The sequence below is a fragment of the Chiloscyllium plagiosum genome, unplaced genomic scaffold (genome assembly GCF_037043375.1).
Source record: "Chiloscyllium plagiosum isolate Xiang-an unplaced genomic scaffold, Cpla_swu_hap1 HiC_scaffold_1, whole genome shotgun sequence".
In the NCBI taxonomy this organism is placed as follows: domain Eukaryota; kingdom Metazoa; phylum Chordata; class Chondrichthyes; order Orectolobiformes; family Hemiscylliidae; genus Chiloscyllium; species Chiloscyllium plagiosum.
The window spans coordinates 110353129-110374007 of record NW_028270139.1 but is presented as its reverse complement, the minus strand read 5'-3'; the positions used below and the strand labels follow the sequence as shown (position 1 = coordinate 110374007).

Here is a 20879-nt window from a genome sequence, read left to right as displayed (position 1 = left end):
AGAATGTGAACATCGCTGGCAAGGCCAGGATTTATCATCAATCCCTACTTGCCACTAAGCAGGTGGTGTTGAGCAGCTTACTTAAACTGATGCAGTCTGTGTGGTTGTGGTACACCCATGACGTTAAGGAGGAATTTACAGGAGTTTTAACCCAGAAACAGAAGGAGCAGTGATTTAGTTCCAAGCCAACATGCTTGGGAAAATCTGCTGTCTCTAATCTGTATTGTACTGATCAGTGGGAGAAATCCCTGTGGTGGCACTTTTACCATTTTGTGAGTTTTGTTGACATTCACATGTCTGCTATAAGCAGTGAAATTATTCCAGCATTTCCCCTTTATTTTTCCATTCGCCACTCACTGGTCTCTCCTATCATTCATGTTATCAAGTCTTTGTATCCTTTTGTTTTTGCTGCTCTGTACGGGTGCTTTACTTCCTTGTTCATTTAGTACTGCTTCTTCCCTAACCTGGAGTCATACACTGCACTTTGAATAAACCCATGGTAAATCTCTGAGGTACCTATCACTGTCTCATTACAAGCATTAGTTACAGACAAAAGAAAACTGCAGATGCTGGAATCTAAGGTAGACGAGCAGGAGGCTAGAAGTGCACAGCAAGCCAGGCAGCATCAGGTGGGGAAGTCGATGATTCAAGTGTAACACTTCAGGACTGGGGATGGGTGTAAAGGGAGCTGCAGGTGGTGATGGTGTGGGGGAGAGGGGCGGAGTGATGAGCTAGGGATAGGTGTACACAGGTAGAAGATAAGGCCTGATTGGTTGATGGGAGGAATGAATCTGGCTGGTGGCAGGAAGGAAGGGAGCAAGATTAGTTGTGCTGGAAAAGCACAGCAGGTCAGGCAGTATCCGAGGAGCAGGAAAATCGCCGTTTTGGGCAAAAGCCCTTCAGGAATGGGAAGGAGAGGTCAGTCAGAGGAATGGAAGGGAGGGGGAGGGGCTGAAAAAGGGAGACTGGGACGAGGATGAAGGTTATTTGAAATTGGAAAACTGAGTTCTCCAGGCTGTAGTCTGCCCAGACAGAAGACGAGAAGGTGTTTCTCCAATTTACGGTCTAATCCGCTGTGGGAATGGAGAAGGCCGCAGATGTGTCATTACAAACATTAGTCTTGAATGTTCCTTCCTTACTGTTGGAGGACCAAACTCAGCAATCCCATCTGCCTCATTCAACCCTATTAAATTTAATGTTTATTTCCACAGACTTTTGCAAGGTTTTAAAAAAATCTATATTGAGAAATATGATTTACCATTTTAAAGTCTGGAGTTGTAATGCCTTTGCTACACTTGCTTGAAGATGATAATTCTACTGAGCTGCCTTGTTTGAAAAATGTGCCAGAATGATTTGAAATTCACCTCCCCCTAAAAAAAAGAAAGTCCTCACCACATTCTACAGAGGGCTCATTGAGAGTACCGCTGAAAATGTGTTGCTGGAAAAGCGCAGCAGGTCAGGCAGCATTCAGGGAACAGGAGAATCGACGTTTCGGGCATAAGCCCTTCTTCAGGAACGTCGATTCTCCTGTTCCCTGGATGCTGCCTGACCTGCGCTTTTCCAGCAACACATTTTCAGCTCTGATCTCCAGCATCTGCAGACCTCACTTTCTCCTCCATTGAGAGTACCCTGAGTTGCTGATTCATTATCTGGTTTGGGAACTGCACCGTCTCGGATCGTAAAACCCTATAACGGATAGGTGAGGACAGCTGAGAAGGTTATCAGGTCTCTCTTCCCTCCGTTACAGACATTTACTCCACATGCTGCGTCTGAACGGCTAAGAGCATTGTGGAAGACCCCACACATCCCTCAGTCAAACTCTCCTCCCTTCTGCCATCCAGTAGAAGGTACCGGAGCATTCGGTCTCTCCCAGCCAGACTATGCAACAGTTTCTTCCCCCAAGCCATCAGGCTCCTTAACACAGTATGATCGGACTCTTTCCCATCTGATGTTCTTTGCACTACTTTGAAATGCTGCTCGAACACTGTATATTCATTCTTCTCTTAATCTGTAACGTGTGTTTTGCCCTGCTTTGCACTTTATGCTGTGTATGATTGTGTAGTTTGGGCTGTCCATGTAGCACCCTTGGTACAGGAGGAATGCTTTCTTATTTTAACTGTATCAGTTGCGTATGGTAGAAATGACAAAAAGCTACTCTACTAAATTTTTGCCTTTTTAACTCGAGCTGAAATAAGTGTGATTCACAAAAATCCCAGCAGGCTAGCTAACAGTACCTCCAAAACATGTTCACATTGTTTTATTATTTCTTAATGGATAATTATAGCTTCTTTGAGTCATACTCACTTGTGTGGATTTTTTTAAATCTAGGCGGAGTCTGACGTGGCTTCCTTGAGTAGACGTATCCATTTGGCTGAAGAAGAGTTGGATTCCGCTCAAGAGCGTCTGACTGCTGCCTTGCAGAAATTGGAGGAGGCTGAAAAATCAGCAGATGAGAGTGAACGGTAGGAGGCCACACGTCTGTCTGTCACATTTTGGGAATTTTTGTCTGATCTGGGAAAGAAGCATCTTCTTTTCTTTTTATTCCTTCCCTCTTTCCCCCCTCTCTTCTACCCTTCAACCCGTCACACCCAAAAAGACATGTATAAATATTTACTAAATGTCTGTGTGTGAGGCAGGATTTTAGTTCAACTGGGGCTGGTGAGATTCTGTTGAAATTCCAGAAATAATTTTGATTCAGATGATTGGGATCCAATTTGACTGTCTGACACTCCTGACTATACCAGTGTAATAAAAGCAAAAAAAAAGCAAATACAGAAGATGATGGAAAACTGAAATAAAAACGGTGCTGAAGAAATTCAGGTCTAGCAGCATCTGTGGGCAGAGAAACCGAGTTAGCATATCAAGTCCAGGATGACTTGAGCCCCAGTGATAAACAGCTGAGTCCATGCAGTATGTACAAGGTAACAGTTCTATTTACATAACTCTATTCTGGAAATTTATAAATTCTTAATATAGTACTTCAGTAATTCAAAGTGTTAATTTTCTTCTGCCTCCTTGATAAGTGAATTATAGGAATGAAAGCATGTTGACAGAGCTTTTCTTTCTGGTGCTCTTGTATGGTAAGAATTTGAATAAATCCAAAATCAAACATTGATCCTAAAGAAATATGTGAGCGATACAGGAATCACGATACCAAATTCGTAAATAGGAGAAGTGTTTATTGATGGGTTTTTAGATGTAGAATTGCTGTTTTGGATTTTGTTTGCAGCATTGTGTATATATCGAGGAGGTCACCTCTCAATGCGGCCCTTTACAAAGACTTCCTCTCTAATAACTGGGTTCTAGATCTTCCAAATACAATGTAACTCAAAGTTCTGCTGTTATTGATTCTTCTGTGTTTTCAATAATTGTTCTTAGACTGCCATTCATCTTATCAAACACACATGCATCCACGTTTATAGCAGGCAGTGAACAATGTACAAATCTCTGGGCATTAGGTGCCTTGCAGTCCATTCAGTAGCATTTTTAGCTTTAAATACTCTGTTCGATTTGAAGAGGACAGTAAGCCGAGATAATTAGAAAATCAATTTTTTGTATGTGTATTGTTACAAAAAAGTTTTTTTTAAAATCAGCTTACTATGGTGTCTGTATTAAAGACAGAAGCCGTAGATGAGAAAAAAAAGTTAAGACCAAGTTCTTCACCAATCAGCAAGAGAGTCGACGTATCGGGCAAAAGCCCTTCATCAGGAATTCCTGATGAAGGGCTTTTGTCCAAAACTTCAACTCTCCTGCTCCTTGGATGCTGCCTGACCTGTGCTTTTCCAGCACCACACTCTTAATTCTAATCTTCAGCATCTGCAGTGTTCGCTTTCGCCCTCATCTCCGATCAGTTTGTTTGGGAAAAGTCAATTAAGACGCTGATTGTCGGAATTTCGGTGACTTTTACTCTAGTGATGGAGAGGGATAAGTGTGCACTACAGGGCAAGAGTTATAGCTGGGGGCAGGGAAATTATGATGCTGTGAGGCATGACTTAGGATGTGTGGCCTGGAAAGGTAAGCTTCAAGGCAAGGGTGTAATTGATATGTGGAGCTTGTTCAAGGAGCAACTATTGAGTGTCCTTGATAAGTATGTACCCGTCAGGCAGGGAGGAAAGGGTCGTGTGAGGGAGCCGTGGTTTAATAAGGAATTGGAATCCCTTGTTAAATGGAAGAGGGCGGCCTATGTAAAGATGAGGCGTGAAGGTTCAATTGGGGCGATTGAGAGTTATAAGGTAGCCAGGAAGGACCTGAAGAGAGAGCTAAGAGCAGCAAGGAGGGGACATGAAAGGTCCTTAGTTGGTAGGATTAGGGAAAACCCTAAGGCTTTCTATAGGTATGTCAGGAATAAAAGAATTGACTAGGGTAGGAATAGGTCCAGTCAAGGATAGTAGTGGGAAGTTGCGTGTGGAGGCTGAAGAGATTGGGGAGACACTGAATGAATACTTTTCGTCAGTATTCAATCAGGAACAGGACATTGTTGTCAATGTGAGTACTGAGTCACAATTAAGTAGAATGGATGGCTTTGAGGTATGTAGAGAAGAGGTGTTGGAAATCCTGGAAAGGGTGAAAATAGATAAGTCCCCTGGGCCTGATGGCATTTATCCTAGGATTCTCTGGGAAGCAAGGGAGGAGATTGCAGAGCCATTGGCCTTGATTTTTATGTCCTCGTTGTCTACAGGAGTAGTGCCAGAAGATTGGAGGCTAGCAAATGTGGTTCCCTTGTTCAAGAAGGGGAGTAGGGATAACCCTAGTAACTATAGGCCGGTGAGTCTCACTTCTGTTGTGGGCAAAATCTTAGAGAGAATTGTAAGGGATAGGATTTATGAACATCTGGATAGGAATAATGTGATCAAGGATAGTCAGCATGGTTTTGTGAAGGGCAGGTCGTGCCTCACAAACCTTATTGAATTCTTTGAGAAGGTGACTAAGGAGGTGGACGAGGGGAAAGCAGTAGATGTGGTGTATATGGATTTTAGTAAGGCGTTTGATAAGGTTCCCCATGGTAGACTACTGCAAAAAATACGGAGGTATGGCATTGAGGGTGAGTTGGAGGTTTGGATTAGGAGTTGGCTGGCTGGAAGACAGAGGGTAGTAGTTGATGGCAAAGGTTCATCTTGGAGTGCCGTCACTATCGGTGTTCCGTAAGGATCTGTTTTGGGACCATTGCTGTTTGTCATTTTTATAAATGACCTGGAGGAGGGGTTAGAAGGTTGGGTGAGCAAGTTTGCGGATGATACGAAAGTCGGAGGAGTTGTAGACAGTGAGGAAGGACGTGGCAGGTTACAGCGGGATATAGATAAGCTGCAGAACTGGGCAGAAAAGTGGCAAATGGAGTTCAATATAGCTAAGTGTGAGGTGATTCACTTTGGTAAGAGTAATAAAAAGATGGGGTACTGGGCTAACGGTCGGATACTTGGTAGTGTGGATGAGCAGAGGGATCTTGGTGTCCATGTACACAAATCTTTGAAAGTTGCCACCCAGGTAAATAGTGCGGTGAAGAAGGCATATGGCGTACTGGCTTTTATTGGTAGAGGAATTGAGTTCCGGAGTACTGAGGTCATGTTGCAGTTGTATAAGACTCTGGTGCGGCCGCATCTGGAGTATTGTGTGCAGTTTTGGTCGCCATACTATAGGAAGGATGTGGAGGCACTGGAATGGGTGCAGAGGAGGTTTACCAGGATGTTGCCTGGTATGGTAGAAAGATCGTATGAGGAAAGGCTGAGGCACTTGGGGTTGTTTTCATTGGAGAAAAGAAGGTTTAGGGGTGACTTGATAGAGGTGTATAAGATGATTAGGGGTTTAGAATAGGGTTGACAGTGAGAATCTTTTTCCACGTATGGAGTCAGCTATTACAAGGGGGCATAGCTTTAAATTAAGGGGAGGTTGGTATAGGACAGATGTTGGGGTAGGTTCTTTACTCAGTGCGTCGTGAGTTCATGGAATGCCCTGCCAGTAGCAGTGGTGGACTCTCCCTCATTATGGGCATTTAAGCGGGCATTGGATAGGCATATGGAGGATAGTGGGCTAGTGTAGGTTAGGTGGGCTTGGATTGGCGCAACATCGAGGGCCGAAGGGCCTGTACTGCGCTGTATTCTTCTATGTTCTATGTTCTATAATACCTGGATGTTGCTGCAAAAGAGGACCTCCATTCTGATGAGATCTTAATGCCAAGCCAAGAATGCCAAACTTTCCAAAGGAACTCAGGAATTTAGTTCCTGGGCCATTGCAGATGAATAGTTGTAGAGATGTACAGTATGGAAACAGATCCTTTGGTCCAACTTATCTATGCCATACAAATATCCTAAATTAATCTAGTTCCATTTGCCAGCATTTGGCCCATATTCCTCTAAACCCTTCCTACTCAGACATCCGTCCAGATGCCTTTTAAATGTTGTAATTGTACCAGTCTTCTCCACCATCTCTCAGCTTGTTCCATACACACTCCACTCTCTGCATGAAAACATTACTCCTTAGATCCCTTTCAAGTTTTTCCCCCCCCCCCTCACCTTAAACCTGTGTCCTCTAGTTTTGGACTTCCCCCTCCTTGGAGAAAAGGCCTTGTTTATTTATCCGATCCATATCCCTCATTTTATAACTTCTCTAGGTCACCCCTCAGCCTCCTCCCCTTCAGGAAAACAGCCCCAGCCTGTTCAGCCTCTCCCTACAGCTCAAATCCTCCAACCCTGACAACATCCTTGTAAGTCATTTCTTTCAAGTTTCACAACATCTTACTTGAAGCAGGGAGATCAGAATTGCACGCAATATTCCAAAACTGGCCAAATGAATGTCCTGTACAGCCACAACATGACCTCCCAACTCCTATACATTGACCAATAAAGCCAAGCATATCAAACACTACCTTCATTATCCTCTCTACCTTCGACTCCACTTTCAAGGAGCTTTGAACCTGCACTCCAAAGTCTTTGTTCAGCAACACTCCTCCGGACCTTACCATTAAGTGTATAAGTCCCGCCCTGATTTGCCTTTACAAAATGCAGCACTTCCCATTTATCTAAATTAAACTCCATCTGCCACTCCTTGGCCTATTGACCCATCTGATCAAGATCCTGTTGTACTCTGAGGTAACCACCTTCACTGTTCACTACACCTCTAATTTTGGTGTTACCTGCAAACTTCTTAACCATACCTCTTCTGCTCACATCCAAATCATTTATATAAATGATGAAAAGCAGTGGACTCAGCACCGATCCTTGTGGTACATCACTGGTCACAGGCCTCTAGTCTGAAAAGCAACCTTCATCACCACCCTCTGTCTTCTACCCTCAAGCCAGTTCTGTTTCCAAATGACTAGTTCTCCCTATGTTCTATTTTATCTTAATGATGCTAACCAGTGTACCATGAGGAATGTTACTGAAGTCCATATAGATCATGTCCACTGCTCTGCCTTCATCAATTCTTTGTTACTACTTCAAAAACACAAGAGTTCGTGAGACACAATTCCCCACGCACAAAGCCATGTTGACTATTTCTAATCAGTCCTTGTCCTTGTCTTTCTAAATACATGTAAATTCTGTCCCTCAGGATTACCTTCAACTTTCCCATCCAACGATGTCATGCTTACCATTCTGTAGTTCCCTGGCTTGTTCTTACCACCCTTCTTAAACAGTGGCGTCACATTAACCAACCTCCAGTCTTCCAGCACCTCACCTGTGACTGTCGATGATGCACATATCTCAGCAAGGGGCCCAGCAATCTCCACCCTAGCTTCCCACAGAGTTCTAGGGTACACCTGATCAGGTTCCAGGGATTTATCCATCTTTATGCATTTTAAGCCATTCAGCACCACCACCTTCTATAATATGGACTTTTTTCAAGATGTCACTATTTATTTCCACATGTTCTATGTCTTCCATATCCTCCTCCACAGTAAACACTGATGCAAAATACTAATTTAGTATCTTCCCCCATCTCCTGTAGTTCCACGCATGGGCACCTTTTCTGACCTGTAAGGGGCCCTATTCTGTCCCTAGTTATCCTTGCGTTCTTCATGTGATTGTGGAATCCCTTTGGATTCTCCTTATGCCCATTTTGTCGTCCTGATTTCCCTAATGAGTATACCTCTACTGCCTTTATATTGGGTTTCACTCGATCCCAGCTGCCAATACCTGCAAATGCCTCCATCTTTTTCCTAACCAAAACCTCAATTTCTCTAGTCGTCCAACAGCACTCCCTACACTAATCAGCCTTGTTCTTCACCCTAACGTACTGTCTCTGGACTCTCATTATCTTATTTTTGAAGGCTTCTCATTTTCCAGCTATCCCTTTATCTGCGAACATTCGCCCCATTCAACTTTTAAAACTTCTTGCCTAATACCATCAAAATAAGCCTTCCTCCAATTTAGAACTTAAACTTGTAGATGCTATTTATCTTTTCCATCACTGTTTTTAAACCTAATAAAATTATGGCCTTGTTTTCTAATAATGGAATTTTAAAACAATAGTTATTTTAGCTGTGTGAAGTTAATAGCTGCAGTAATGAAACTCAGACTAATCTTTTTGTATATTGCTGAACATATAGTAATGGAGTTCTATTACATGAGTTATGCCTCTAGTTTCAGTAGTTAGAATCTTAAATTAGAAGTGTAGTATAGATAGAATGCACTAGCAGATCTCTGCCAAAATTTGGAACACACAGCAGGAGTAGACTACACAACTGGTTAAGCATGTTCCACCATCCAGTACGATAATGGCTGACCTTGGGCTTCATTTCCACTTTACCGCCTGCTTAGTATGTCCCTTTATTCCCTGAGAAGTTGTCTATTTGTTCATCCAGCCTTGAAGGTATTCAACAATGGAGCACTGACCGCCTTCTGGAGTGAAAATTCCTATGATTTGTTAAGTGAAGTACTTGCTCCTTGCCCTAGTCCTGAATAATTTCTCTTAGCCTGAAATTAGACCAGTATTTTAAATTCCCAATTTACAGAAATAATCACCTACCATCTAATCTATTGGATTTCTTCAGATGCTTGTGTGTTTCAAATAGCTTCTACCTCATTCTCCTAAATTCCAGAAAATATAGTCTCCTCATGCTGGGGACCTATTTAGTCAACATTCACTCTACTGTCTCCAAAGCAAGTATATCCTTTTGTGTGTATGGAGACTGAGATTTCTTCAATTTCTCATAAAATCAAGTTATAACCTGAGTTGTGATCTAAAGGTGAGCTGGCAGAAGTTATCCTTTAATCTGTGCTCTGAATAGATGGGTTATTTTTACACAGGACATGAATAAACTGTTCATCTCTTGGGCCTGCTCTTCCGTTCACTTAAATCTGTGCATCAGTTCCATTTTACTCACCTTGCCTCTTATGATACCCTCATTAAAGGCAGCATCTTTATTGTTTCCTCCTGTTTTATCACTACTTTGGAAGATGAAAGGGAGTAAGCTTGAGTTCATCAATGTCTTGCTGTCAGTAGGCCAAAAGACACAAGACAGCTTTTGAAGTTTGTAGTTGGCAGAGGCATGTGGTAAATAAGCCCTTCACCTGTATTGTGTATATGTGATCAGATTCCTGACTCACTATTTCACTTTTCTTTTAAACAGCCCCTGGACATCTTTGACTAAACTTTTCATTCGCTGATATAGGCTTGTTATGAGATTTGGTGTCATTTTGTTTTATGTTCAGATTGAACACCTTTAAAGTATGCTTGAGTATAAGTTGTGGAAATGTGTTGCTGGAAAAGCGCAGCAGGTCAGGCAGCATCTAGGGAACAGGAGAATCGACGTTTCGGGCATTAGCCCTTCTTCAGGAATGAGGAAAGTTGGTCCAGCAGGCTAAGATAAAAGATAGGGAGGAGGGACTTGGGGGAGGGGTGTCGGAAATGTGATAGGTGGAAAGAGGTCAAGGTGAGGGTGATAGGTCAGACTGGGGTGGGGCGGAGAGGTCGGGAAGAAGATTGCAGGTTAGGAAGGCGGTGCTGAATTTGATGGATTTGACTGAGACAGGCTGGGGGGAGGGGAAATGAGGAAACTGGTGAAATCCGAGTTCCAGCATCTGCAGACCTCACTTTCTCCTGAGTATAAGTTGTGCACAGTAAGCATTATGCACTCAGAGGGAGCCATAATTTAGCTGCCTGAACTAGTGTTTAGAGTGGATCAGAGATTTCCAATACACATTCACTGATCCGCACAAATCTTTTCCTCCTCTTCCCTCTGGTTTCATTTATAGTGTATTTTTGCCTTTTTGATTCCAGTACATCTCCCTGATAAACAGGTGCTGATGATTTGTTTTTCTGCAGAGGGATGAAAGTTGTGGAGTGCAAAGTCTTAAAGGCTGAGGAGAAAATAGAAATACAAGATATGCAGCTGAAGGAAGCTAAACATGTTGCAGAGGAGGCAGACCGTAAATACGAAGAGGTAATGTTTTTCCTCCCCCTTGTCTGGCCTCCCTTTACTTTTGTTGTATTATTCCAGGGTTGTCTGGCATCTCTTCCAAGTGAACATTTTTGCTGTGTAAACCTAGGCAAGTAGTTTATTCTGTCATGTTAGACTGAACATAAGTGATATTCCAGTTAAGCTTCATGCTCACTATTTGGTTTGAGAAACAGAAAACAGTGTGGGTCAAATAGAAGGATATTTTAGCCATGTTTTGAGCACAGTGATCCAGAGGAACCCTGGCCAAGTTCTTTTCTGACAAGCTCAGCATGGCGAGCTTAACAGTAGCACAATCCTGGTTGAGATTGGTTAACTCGACTCAAGTCATGAACTGCCATGGATTGTGGTTCAGTGGATATGCCCACTGACTGAGACTTCAGGGTTGATTGCTGACAGAACAATAGAACATTACAGCACCATACAGGCCCTTCGGCTCTCTATGTTGTGCCGAACTGTGGAACCAATCTGAAGTCTGTCTTGCACTACTCCATTTTCATCATGTATTTATCTAATGACCATTTAAACTCGCCTTTAAAGTTGAGTCTGCTACTGTTCCAGGCAGTGCGTTCTATGCCCCTACTACTAAATAAAGGAGACTACCTCTGACGTCTGTTCTATTTCTATCACCTCTCAACTTAAAGCTATGTCCCCTCATGCTAGCCATCACCATCTGAGGAAAAAGGCTCTCACTGTCCACCCTATCTAACCCTCTGATTATCTTGATATGTCTCAATTAAGTCACCTCTCAACCACCTTCTCTGTAACGAAAACAGCCTCTGGTCCCTTAGCCTTTTCTCATAAGACCTTCCCTCCATAACCGGCAATATCCTAGTAAATCTTCTCTGACCCGTTTCCAAAGCTTCCACATCCTTTTTATAATGCGGTGACCAGAACTGCACACAATACTCCCAAGTGTAGCCACGTCAGAATTTTGTATGGTTGTAGCATGACCTCGTGGCTCTGAAACCTCGATCCCTCTACTAATAAAAGCTAACACACTGTATGCCTTCTTAACAACCCTATCAATCTGGGTGGCAACGTTCAGGCATCTATGTACATGGACACCGAGATCTCTCTGTTCACCTACACTCCAAGAATCTTAGCATTAGCCGAGTAGTCTGCATTCGTGGTGCTCCTTTCAAAATGAATCACCTTGCAGAATGAATCAAAATGAATCCTCATTAAACTCCATTTGCCCCCCCTTGGCCCAGCTCTGTAGCTTATCAATGTCCCTCTAACCTGCAACATCCTTCAGCACTATCCACAACTCCACCGACCTTAGAGTCATATGCAAATTTGCTGACCTATCCTTCTGCACCCTCATCCAGGTCATTTATAAAAAATGACAAACAGCAGTGGCCCCAAAACACATCCTTGCAGTACACCACTAGTAACTGAACTCCAGGATGAACATTTCCCATCAACCACCACCCTCTGTCATCTTTCAGCTAGCCAACTTCTGATGCAAACCCTGAAATCACCCTCAATCCCATGCCTCCATATTTTGTGCAATAGCCTACCATGAGGAGCCTTATCAGATACCTTACTGAAATCCATATACACCACATCAACTGCTTTACCCTCATCCACCTGTTTGGTCACCATCTCAAAGAACTCTAAGGTTTGTGAGGCATAACCTACCCTTCACAAAACTGTATTGACTATCCCTAATCAACCAATTCCTTTCTAGATGATAAATCCTATCTCTTAGAACCTTTTCCAACACTTGACCCACAACTGAAGTGAGGCTCGCTGGTCTATAATTACCAGGGTTGACTCCACTCTCCTCCTTGAACAAGGGGACAACATTTGCTATCCTCCGGTCTTCTGGCACTATTACGACACAAAGATCAAAGCCAAAGGCTCTGCAATCTCCTCCCTGGCTTCCCAGAGAATCCTAGGATAAACCCCATCCAGCCCAGGAGACTTGTCCATTTTCACACTTTTCAGAATTGCTAACACCACCACCTTGTGAACCTCAATCCTATTTAGTCTAGTAGCCTGTATCTCAGTATTCTCCTTGACAATAATTGTCTTTTTCCAGTGTGAACACCGATGAAAAATATATCATTTAGTGCTTTCCCTATGTCCTTGGATGCCGCGCATAACTTCCCACTACTATTCTTGATTAGCCCTTATCTTTCTCTAGTCATTCTTTTATTCCTTATATAACTACAGAATGTTATTTAAACTGGTATTGGCAGGTCTCGTTTTCAGGCAACATTAAGAGGGTAGGTAATGTGAAATCGCATACTGGTCAGCATTCAGCTTTTCTTGGCTTCTTTCAGGTGGCGCGAAAACTCGTTGTTCTTGAATGTGATCAGGAGCGAACTGAGGAACGTGCAAGGGTGTCAGAAAGGTAAGTTTGAGTTCTGTAAATGTTTGGTTTTGCAGAGGTTATTTGCTGGAAATAACCTCTGGATAATATAGATTCTGAATACTGCACATGGAATAGGTAGGAAAGTTTTGATCCGAAGAAATGATTCACTGTATTGAATTTCCTATTTTAGTCCTTAGCAAATTCATGATTAATACTCTGGAAATATTAGAACAGAATTGTATACATTGTGAAGAAATGCTTTCATGTGCTAAAACATATGCAAGAAGCAGGAGTTGGCTATTTAGCCCCTTAAACCTGCTCTCCGTTCACTAAGGTGGCTGATGTGATTGTAACATACAATTCACATTCCTACCAACCCTCTATAACATTTCACCTGTTGTCTTTTCAAGCGTTTTGTGTATATTTAAGACCAAGATTTTTGATTAGTAGGGGAATTGAGGGTAATGGGGAAAAGGCAAGGAAATGGATATTAGGAATGTCAGATCAGCTATAAACCTAATGAATGGTGGAGCAGGCTAGAGGGGCTGAATAGCCTATTCCTATTCTTATGGTATTAACTGCTTGTGGTTTACAGTTATTTTTTTGTCTCTGTATTTGAATGAAAGTTACATTTGTTTAAAATCCTCCTTATGAAGAAAATCCTGCCAAAACTAAAGTTTGTGTTTCTCTTTCTGTTGAGTTGAATGCATTGGGAGCAACATCGCTCCATTGATTTACTCCCCTCCCCCACAACTACTACTATTACTACACAGGAGCCTCGACATGTATCACTGGGCCATCGGTGATACTGAGGGGATGAGATTCAAGTTCATCCTCCTGTTCGTTCTTCTTAATTTAAAACGTACAAAGTCTGGTTCTTTTGATAGCAGGCAAGTAAATTTAGCACACTGTTTCTGCAGCCCCTCTTTATTACCCCACCCCTGGTTCCTGTTTTCCCAAATCAGTAAAAATTATTTTTGACTCAAGAATTATCTTGATGTACAATTGACAGCCTTTTTGGGAAGAATATTGAGGGTTTATTTTCCTCCCCATATGGCAGTTTGTGGTTCAAAACCTCCGGATCTGATGGCCTTTATTCATGCCTCCTGTGCTCAAATGGTTAAAATGCGGGAACCTAAGGGGAAGGCAAGTTGATTGGAGCAAAAGCCCTGGTTGCTCTTTAATTTATGCCCTGATTTTTATCAATCCTTTTTTTTTTCTCTCTGCATCCAAACTTGCCCTGCACCCCTTCAAACCCTAAAACCCAGTGAAGTGAAGGCCTTTTTGCCAGTCCCAACAACAATTAATAGTATTGATCTTAGGACTGTCCCAAACTCTGAGCAACTCAGCACTAGATTAAAAACCTTTTGAAGGTGGTAATGAATAGCTACGATTAATGTAGCTTGGACTTTTTGAAAAATTACACCCCCCTCAAACGTCTTGGTTTAGCTTTTATTTCTCTGCCTCGTCCTAAAACGTGTCCATTGATAACACATTAGCTGGAGTATTTTACAGGTACTTGACAAACATGGTGAGCATAAATTTATAAACCATGATTGCTAAGTGAGCAATTGGCAACCCATCAGCTATGTACTTGGAGCATGCTCCAACTGATCTTCGAGGGAGAGGGTTTTGCAGTTATTCATTTTGCCTGGTGGTGATTGGTGTGGCAGGCTGCTGTGATTTGATAGGATTTGAAATGGCGTGTGACATGTACTTTGAATTTTGCTACTGCTGAATTTATTCAAACCGAGAGTGTAATCCATTTCTGTAACTGCTGTGCATGTTTCTTTTTTATTAAATGACGGTTAAGTCAACAGGGTTATTAGTCTAACATCTTGAATATTGCTGAGAAGAGCGATCAGTTACCCAAGCTATGTGTCTTGCAGGGCAAATAAAAGAATCCAATATCATATGATCACAACAATGCACACCATAGGAGAATGGGATGCTGATGGTTGGCAAAACAACTCTAATTGGCTGAGGTATTGTCATGGAGAAAGCAGCATGGAACTAAATGTTCCCTGAGCTCCTGGGTAATTTTAAAAAAAATTACAGGCTTGAACATATTCCTTTCATTTGTAGAGAAGACATCCCTATATATAAATGTATCTGCCTTTCTCCCATAGGGTACATTGTTGAAACAGTTTGAAATTTTGCATTTTTGACCTTTTGTCCTGATTGTATGACACAGAGCTTCAGCAACATGTCTCTCATTTCATCAGTAATCTAACATCTCCTCATCTGGGATTGAGATAATTACTGCATCAGATCCACCTCCACTTGAGAATTGAAGTGAGACAAACCAGAGTCTAAGATTTCTGGGTTTGATTTGAGCAGGTTTCTTTTCAGTAAACCCATCAAGTTAGCCATTGAATTGGAAAATAAATATAGTTGTTCTTCAAAATAATCAACTCTAATCAGTATGCTGGTGGTTTTGTAAACTTTTTTTATTTTTTCACAAATTAACTGCAATTACACAGATGGAGAGTTTTGGTGTTAGCTCCATTTTTAAAATTTGCTTCCTTTAGTTTCCTGCCTTAAACATGATTATTACACTTGCTCCCCAAGTGTCAGCTGTTCACTTTGACCTTGTCCAAACAGCCATCCTGGATGTGCTCTCAATAACTAACAAGTATCTGCAGTCTGTAATCTTGTGAAGATTCATCACCTAACTGGATACACATCATCTTCATCTTCAACCTTTTGACTAACTCCATTCAGAATCAGAATCCAGTCTGGCCCACGCACTTTCCTGCCAGATTATTGGGGAAATTCTTTTATTGTGCTTGAATGTGGTCTTATTATGTTTCTCAATTATTGAAAACCAGTCCAGTGGTGAAGAGCACTTTTACCTCCTGCCCTTGCATGCCTGCCGCTCGACCTATTTTGCATGCATCACTTTTGACTCATTGTAACTTAAGTCTATCAAATTCTGAATAAACAGAGGCTTTATGTGGGCAGGAAAGGTTCTGGCTTTTAAGCTACTTCTGAATTAGGCAATCTAGGAGTTAACAAGCGTATCTTTTTACACTGACTTATTTTTCTAATTTTGGATCTGTTTCAGTAGATATTTCAATTCCATTGTTATTCTGTATCATTTGATGAATATACTAACGATAGTGGGCACATGGTTTTCTTTTCCCCTGTTGAATTGCATGCTGAATACTGCCCGGGATTTGTCTGTTCTACTCCCTTACTGTGGATTAACTCAGTCGGGCACGGCAATTGGAAGAGGAGCTTAAAGTAATGGACCAGAGCTTGAAATCGTTAATGGCCTCAGAGGAAGAGGTATTATTCCCAGAAATCCACTAACTCTTTTCTGTTTACTCTTTCCATCATCTGTTTTCTGTGTGAGAAAATATTAAAGCTACATTCCTTGCAACTTCTGCTGCTGCTGCTGCTCTGCTTCCTGGTAGTTGTGTGTTTTGGTTTTCTTCCCAGTGGAGACCCATAGCAGCTGAATTCTGAGATCAAGATGTGGCTTCAATACTTTCTAAGGCCTCGAGGTAACCTTTGCCCCCATTACTTCCTCCTCCTCTGGGTTGGTCTTTACCCGTATCTGAAATTTCATGCAGAGTTGGTTTTTGGTTTGGAGATTTGAACCAAATAGACAAATTTGTGAATTAATCTAGATTCCACCTGTATTTTTCAGCAATGGCAGGTAAGTATAAAGTGATCACCTAGTGCCCATGAATGTTCTGGTTTATGGTCATACATTTTTGTTTTGAACATTCCCAACCAGGTCGGGGCCTAAATTCTGAAAGCAGGACTGTTAGGTTGCTATGGGTTTCTTGCCACTTTCTGTATATTCTCAACCTCCTTCTTTCCCAACCCCACTATCTTGTTCTGAACAGTAAATGTGCTGAGATTGAAGAAGAATTGAGAAATGTCACCAACAGCCTGAAGTCTTTGGAAGCACAAACTGAAAAGGTAGGAGGATTCAGTATGCAACTGCTTTTTAAAGCAATGATATCCCCATAAAGCCCTTCTGATAGAAACCTCTGAATTAAGTTGCTAGTTGAGATACAGGCTGTAGATTTGCTTTTGGCCAGTAGTAATGTATTATTGCTCACACATTGCATGACAGTGTATGTGAATATAGAGTGTAGTAGCAGCTGGCATCTACTTTGACTAGCATGTTGGTACAAAATTAAATAAATGTACTTGATAAAATTCACATTTTTCATTTTAAGAATGACTGACTGTACTCTGAGGGCTACAAATGACTGTTTTTACAGTCTTTATCTTATTTATCTATCTCATGGTCACAACTTTTGTAAAATAAAAGAAATGACACTACTTCCTGTGGTGTGGGACAGTGCATTGGAGGATCCCTTGGAGTTGGTATTCACCAGTGCTTGCAAAGCCAAAGGAAGAATTTAAATGGCTGCTGCCAGCAGTACCATTTTCTTCTGGCTACTAGTACAAAACCACAAGATTCAAATGCCTAAGTGAAGTTTGAACTCTCAAGCCCCACTTATTTACAACAATGCAGATTCTACCCCTGCAGCCAACTGGGTTTGAGAGTTCCAGACACTAAAATGCAATCTGCATAACGTAATTTTATTTTATACTTCTGAAGTCCTTTATTAGATTAGTATCTTATATAGATTCCTTAAGACCTAAAAGGCAATCTTGGACATGCATTCAATCAAAATAATTGTGAACCTTGTCACTAAAGCCTCACATTGTCTTAGTTACAACACTGAAATAATTATAATTTATCTATGGGGATACTTTTGCTTTAGTTGTCTTTGGAGCTAATGTGAACCTTTTGGCTATGTATTAATGAAGTAATGTCCAAATGGGCTTCCTCTTCCAACCCACTTTTGTTTTGTTTGAATTGCAACAGCTTCTGTTGTGTTGGCTTAAGATGCTGTCTAAGGCTGATTTTAAGACCATTACACACTCTGCATTTTGTAACCGTGCCATTTTATTTTCTTACGCTTTCAGAAGACTTGGGATTATTAATGATGAAATTTTAGCCCTTGCCTGTTTATTTCTTAAGTCAGCATTGTCTCCTTTCTTATCTCCTTCCTTTCTTTCTTTTGAGTCGATTAAGGTTTTCATTGTTTGCAACTAGTTTTAATCCTTCATGTCCCTAATAGAAATTTTCATCCGGCTTTCACTTGAAAGTAGTGCTGAGTGATGCACCTTCTTATGGATATATTTAAGATTAATCCTGTGATTTCTTTCTCGGTGTCCCCAGTAGTCAATGCTTATAATTCCTGCCTAATCAAACTCCAGTGATTAACTTAGCACTGTGGCTACGCTGTTTCTCCTTTGGCCAGTGCGACCTGCACATTGGATGCTTTGGCCCTATATGAAACGTGCAATGTTTGTCTCTGGTTAGATAAGTCACATTCCAAATTGCCTTTTTAACATTATCAGCACTGGAAGAGCCAACTTTGGCAGAAAACATAGCTATTCAGCATGAGCCCAACACAGTACTTTTCTGTGTGATCTTCACTTTTTCTCTTCTGCTCATTGTGTCTCCCTCTGTCTTTCCCGGACCTCAGTGCTGCTAATGGCCACCATTTCCTGTAGCTAATAGCCACCTGTTCCCACGTCAGTCCGAAAAGATTTTCAGGGAAGGTTTATGCCAGAAATGTAAACAGGCAGATTCTAAGATTGATCAATCCATGAGGCTCTAGAAATAAATTTACATCTTGTTTCAAGACAACAGTGCACTTGAGACAAATAGGCAACATAAATGTAATCATTAATGGGGGCACAGGATGACTTTTTTTACCAAGGACCATTTCACAATTTTGCTAATGAATTAATATGAGCAGCTTTGGCACTACTAGTTCTGGCTTTCTGCTCAGATAAAGTGTCACCCATGTGATAGATTCAGTGGCATGCTGCAGCTGTTTCAACTCTTCATATAGCAGATGTTGACAGGGGCTGTCCCTTTAAATGCCCCCTTTTTGGAAAGAGTGTGATTGTAACTGAGGTTTGAAAAATCCTATCCCTTAATTAGGAACTACTTCTGACTTCTGTGAAATTTATTAATTTCTTTGCTGATTTCTATCAATGTAAAAATCAAATGTAGTGTGAGAGACATATAACATTTTTTCTTTAAAAAAACCTTATCTCAGTATGCTTTGAAAGAAGATAAATATGAAGAAGAAATCAGGCTGCTAACAGATAAGCTAAAAGAGGTGAGTGATAAGTGTTTTTAACGTAATTCAAATTCACTTTGGGAATAATATTGAAGTCGGATGGATTTCTAGCCTCCACTGTTTTTTTGTTCCAACCTTATTCTTGGGCATCTCTGAGCTCGGTGTCTCTTATGTGCATTTCCAGCAGTAAATCTGATAACAATTTGGAGCCCAAATGCTGCCACACTATCTGTTATCAGCTAATAGCTTTATAAAATATTCAATTATTGTCCTTCCAGTTTAGATACGTACTGCTTTAACCAAGTAATCTCCTTTAATCACCCTCATTAGCAATGGCTTGGGATTTGCTAAAATTACATTAGAAATTACGAAGGGGGTGAGAGCGGGGAAATGTCTTATTCTTATAGATGCTAAAATATTAGTTCAAAGCTATAGAATGAAGTTTCAAAAAATATCAGTGTTACGTGAAATGTAGTGATCTCTTTGGTCGCATGGAATTGGCAATGAGCTGTGAATGTGAAGTCCCTTCTCAGTAGATTTTGAGGAATGGGTTTTCAGATTATGTATGTCATTCATTCCTGTTGTTACGGACAGTTGCAAATGATTAAAATTGACAGCAATAAAGTTGCACCCAAAAGTGAATTTATCTCTTTTGGGCATGCAGTGAATCAGTTTGTGATAGAGGAGCAGGTGAAAGCGCACTAAAGCAATGTCCTTTAATGATCCTTTTACAGGCAGAAACTAGAGCTGAGTTTGCTGAAAGATCTGTAGCAAAACTGGAGAAGACAGTGGATGATTTGGAAGGTAATTGTTAATTACGTCAACTTTCTTGTTACATTCCCCTGTTTTCTTCTCCATCGGCTTAATTAACTAATATTGGTTCTGGAGTGGGAAAGTCCAAAATGCAGCACTTTTAAAGGGGTACACTCAGGAATAATCCTGTGTTTTGGTATGTAAGATGGGATGGTGGGGGGAAAAAGTCTTTATTGCATCATTTGGTTAACATGACTTTGAAATTAAGTTTACAGTTAAATATAGTAAATCCCTCTTTTGACTACTTCTGGTGTAGTTTTGAAAAAGGGAAGAAAGAAATTATAAAAGTAAAATTTTGAGACCAGTTTTATCTTGTGCTAAGGCGTTCAACAAGGTTCCCCGTGGGAGACTGGTTAGCAAAGTTAGATCCCATGGAATACCGGGAGAACTTGCCATTTGGATAGAGAACTGGCTCAAAGATAGAAGACAAGAGGGTGGTGGTGGAGGGTTGTTTTTCCAGACTAGAGGCCTGTGACCAGTGGAGTGCCACAAGGATCGGTGCTGGGCCCTCTACTTTTTGTCATTTACATAAATGGTTTGGATGTGAGCATAAGAGGTATAGTTAGTAAGTTTGCAGATGACATCAAAATTGGAGGTGTAGTGGACAGCGAAGAGGGTTACCTCCGATTACAATGGGATCTTGATCAGATGGGCCAATGGGCTGAGAAGTGGTAGATGGAGTTTAATTTAGATAAATGCGAGGTGCTGCGTTTTGGGAAAGCAAACCTTAGCAGCACTTGTACACTTAATGGTAAGGTCCTAGGGAGTGTTGCTGGACAAAGAGACCTTGGAGTGCAGGTTCATAGATCCTTGAAAGTGGAGTCGCAGGTAGATGAGATAGTAAAGAAGGCGTTTGGTATGCTTTCCTTTATTGGTCAGAGTATTGAGTATAGGGGATTGAGAGGTCATGTTGCGGTTGTACAGGACATTGGTTAGGCCACTGTTGGAATATTGCGTGCAATTCTGGTCTCCTTCCTATTGGAAAGATATTGTGAAACTTGAAAGGTTTCAGAAAAGATTTACAAGGATGTTGCCAGGGTTGGAGGATTTGAGCTACAGGGAGAGGCTGAACAGGCTGGGGCTGTTTTCCTTGAAGCGTCAGAGACTGAGGGGTGACCTTTATAGAGGTTTACAAAATTTGAGGGGCATGGATAGGTAAACAGACAAAGTCTTTTCCCTGGGGTTGGGGAGACCAGAACTAGAGGGCATAGGTTTAGGGTGAGGG

The 20879-nt window shown here is 41.4% G+C and overlaps 1 protein-coding gene across 5 annotated transcripts in view; it reads left to right on the top strand.

Annotated features, from left to right (window-relative positions):
* LOC122548517 (tropomyosin alpha-4 chain-like) overlaps window positions 1–20879 on the top strand; it is a 108387-nt gene that overhangs the window by 75834 nt on the left and 11674 nt on the right. For 3 of the 5 annotated variants that reach the window (XM_043687294.2, XM_087989786.1, XM_043687304.2), the window contains 6 exons: window positions 2329–2462; window positions 10258–10375; window positions 12682–12752; window positions 16571–16646; window positions 18818–18880; window positions 19576–19645. In XM_043687294.2, the coding sequence (XP_043543229.1) occupies window positions 2329–2462; window positions 10258–10375; window positions 12682–12752; window positions 16571–16646; window positions 18818–18880; window positions 19576–19645 (532 nt within the window). Of the gene's footprint in view, window positions 1–2328; window positions 2463–10257; window positions 10376–12681; window positions 12753–15928; window positions 16005–16570; window positions 16647–18817; window positions 18881–19575; window positions 19646–20879 lie in introns of all 5 variants that reach the window. The other 2 variants (XM_087989778.1, XM_087989788.1) reach the window with 1 other exon arrangement.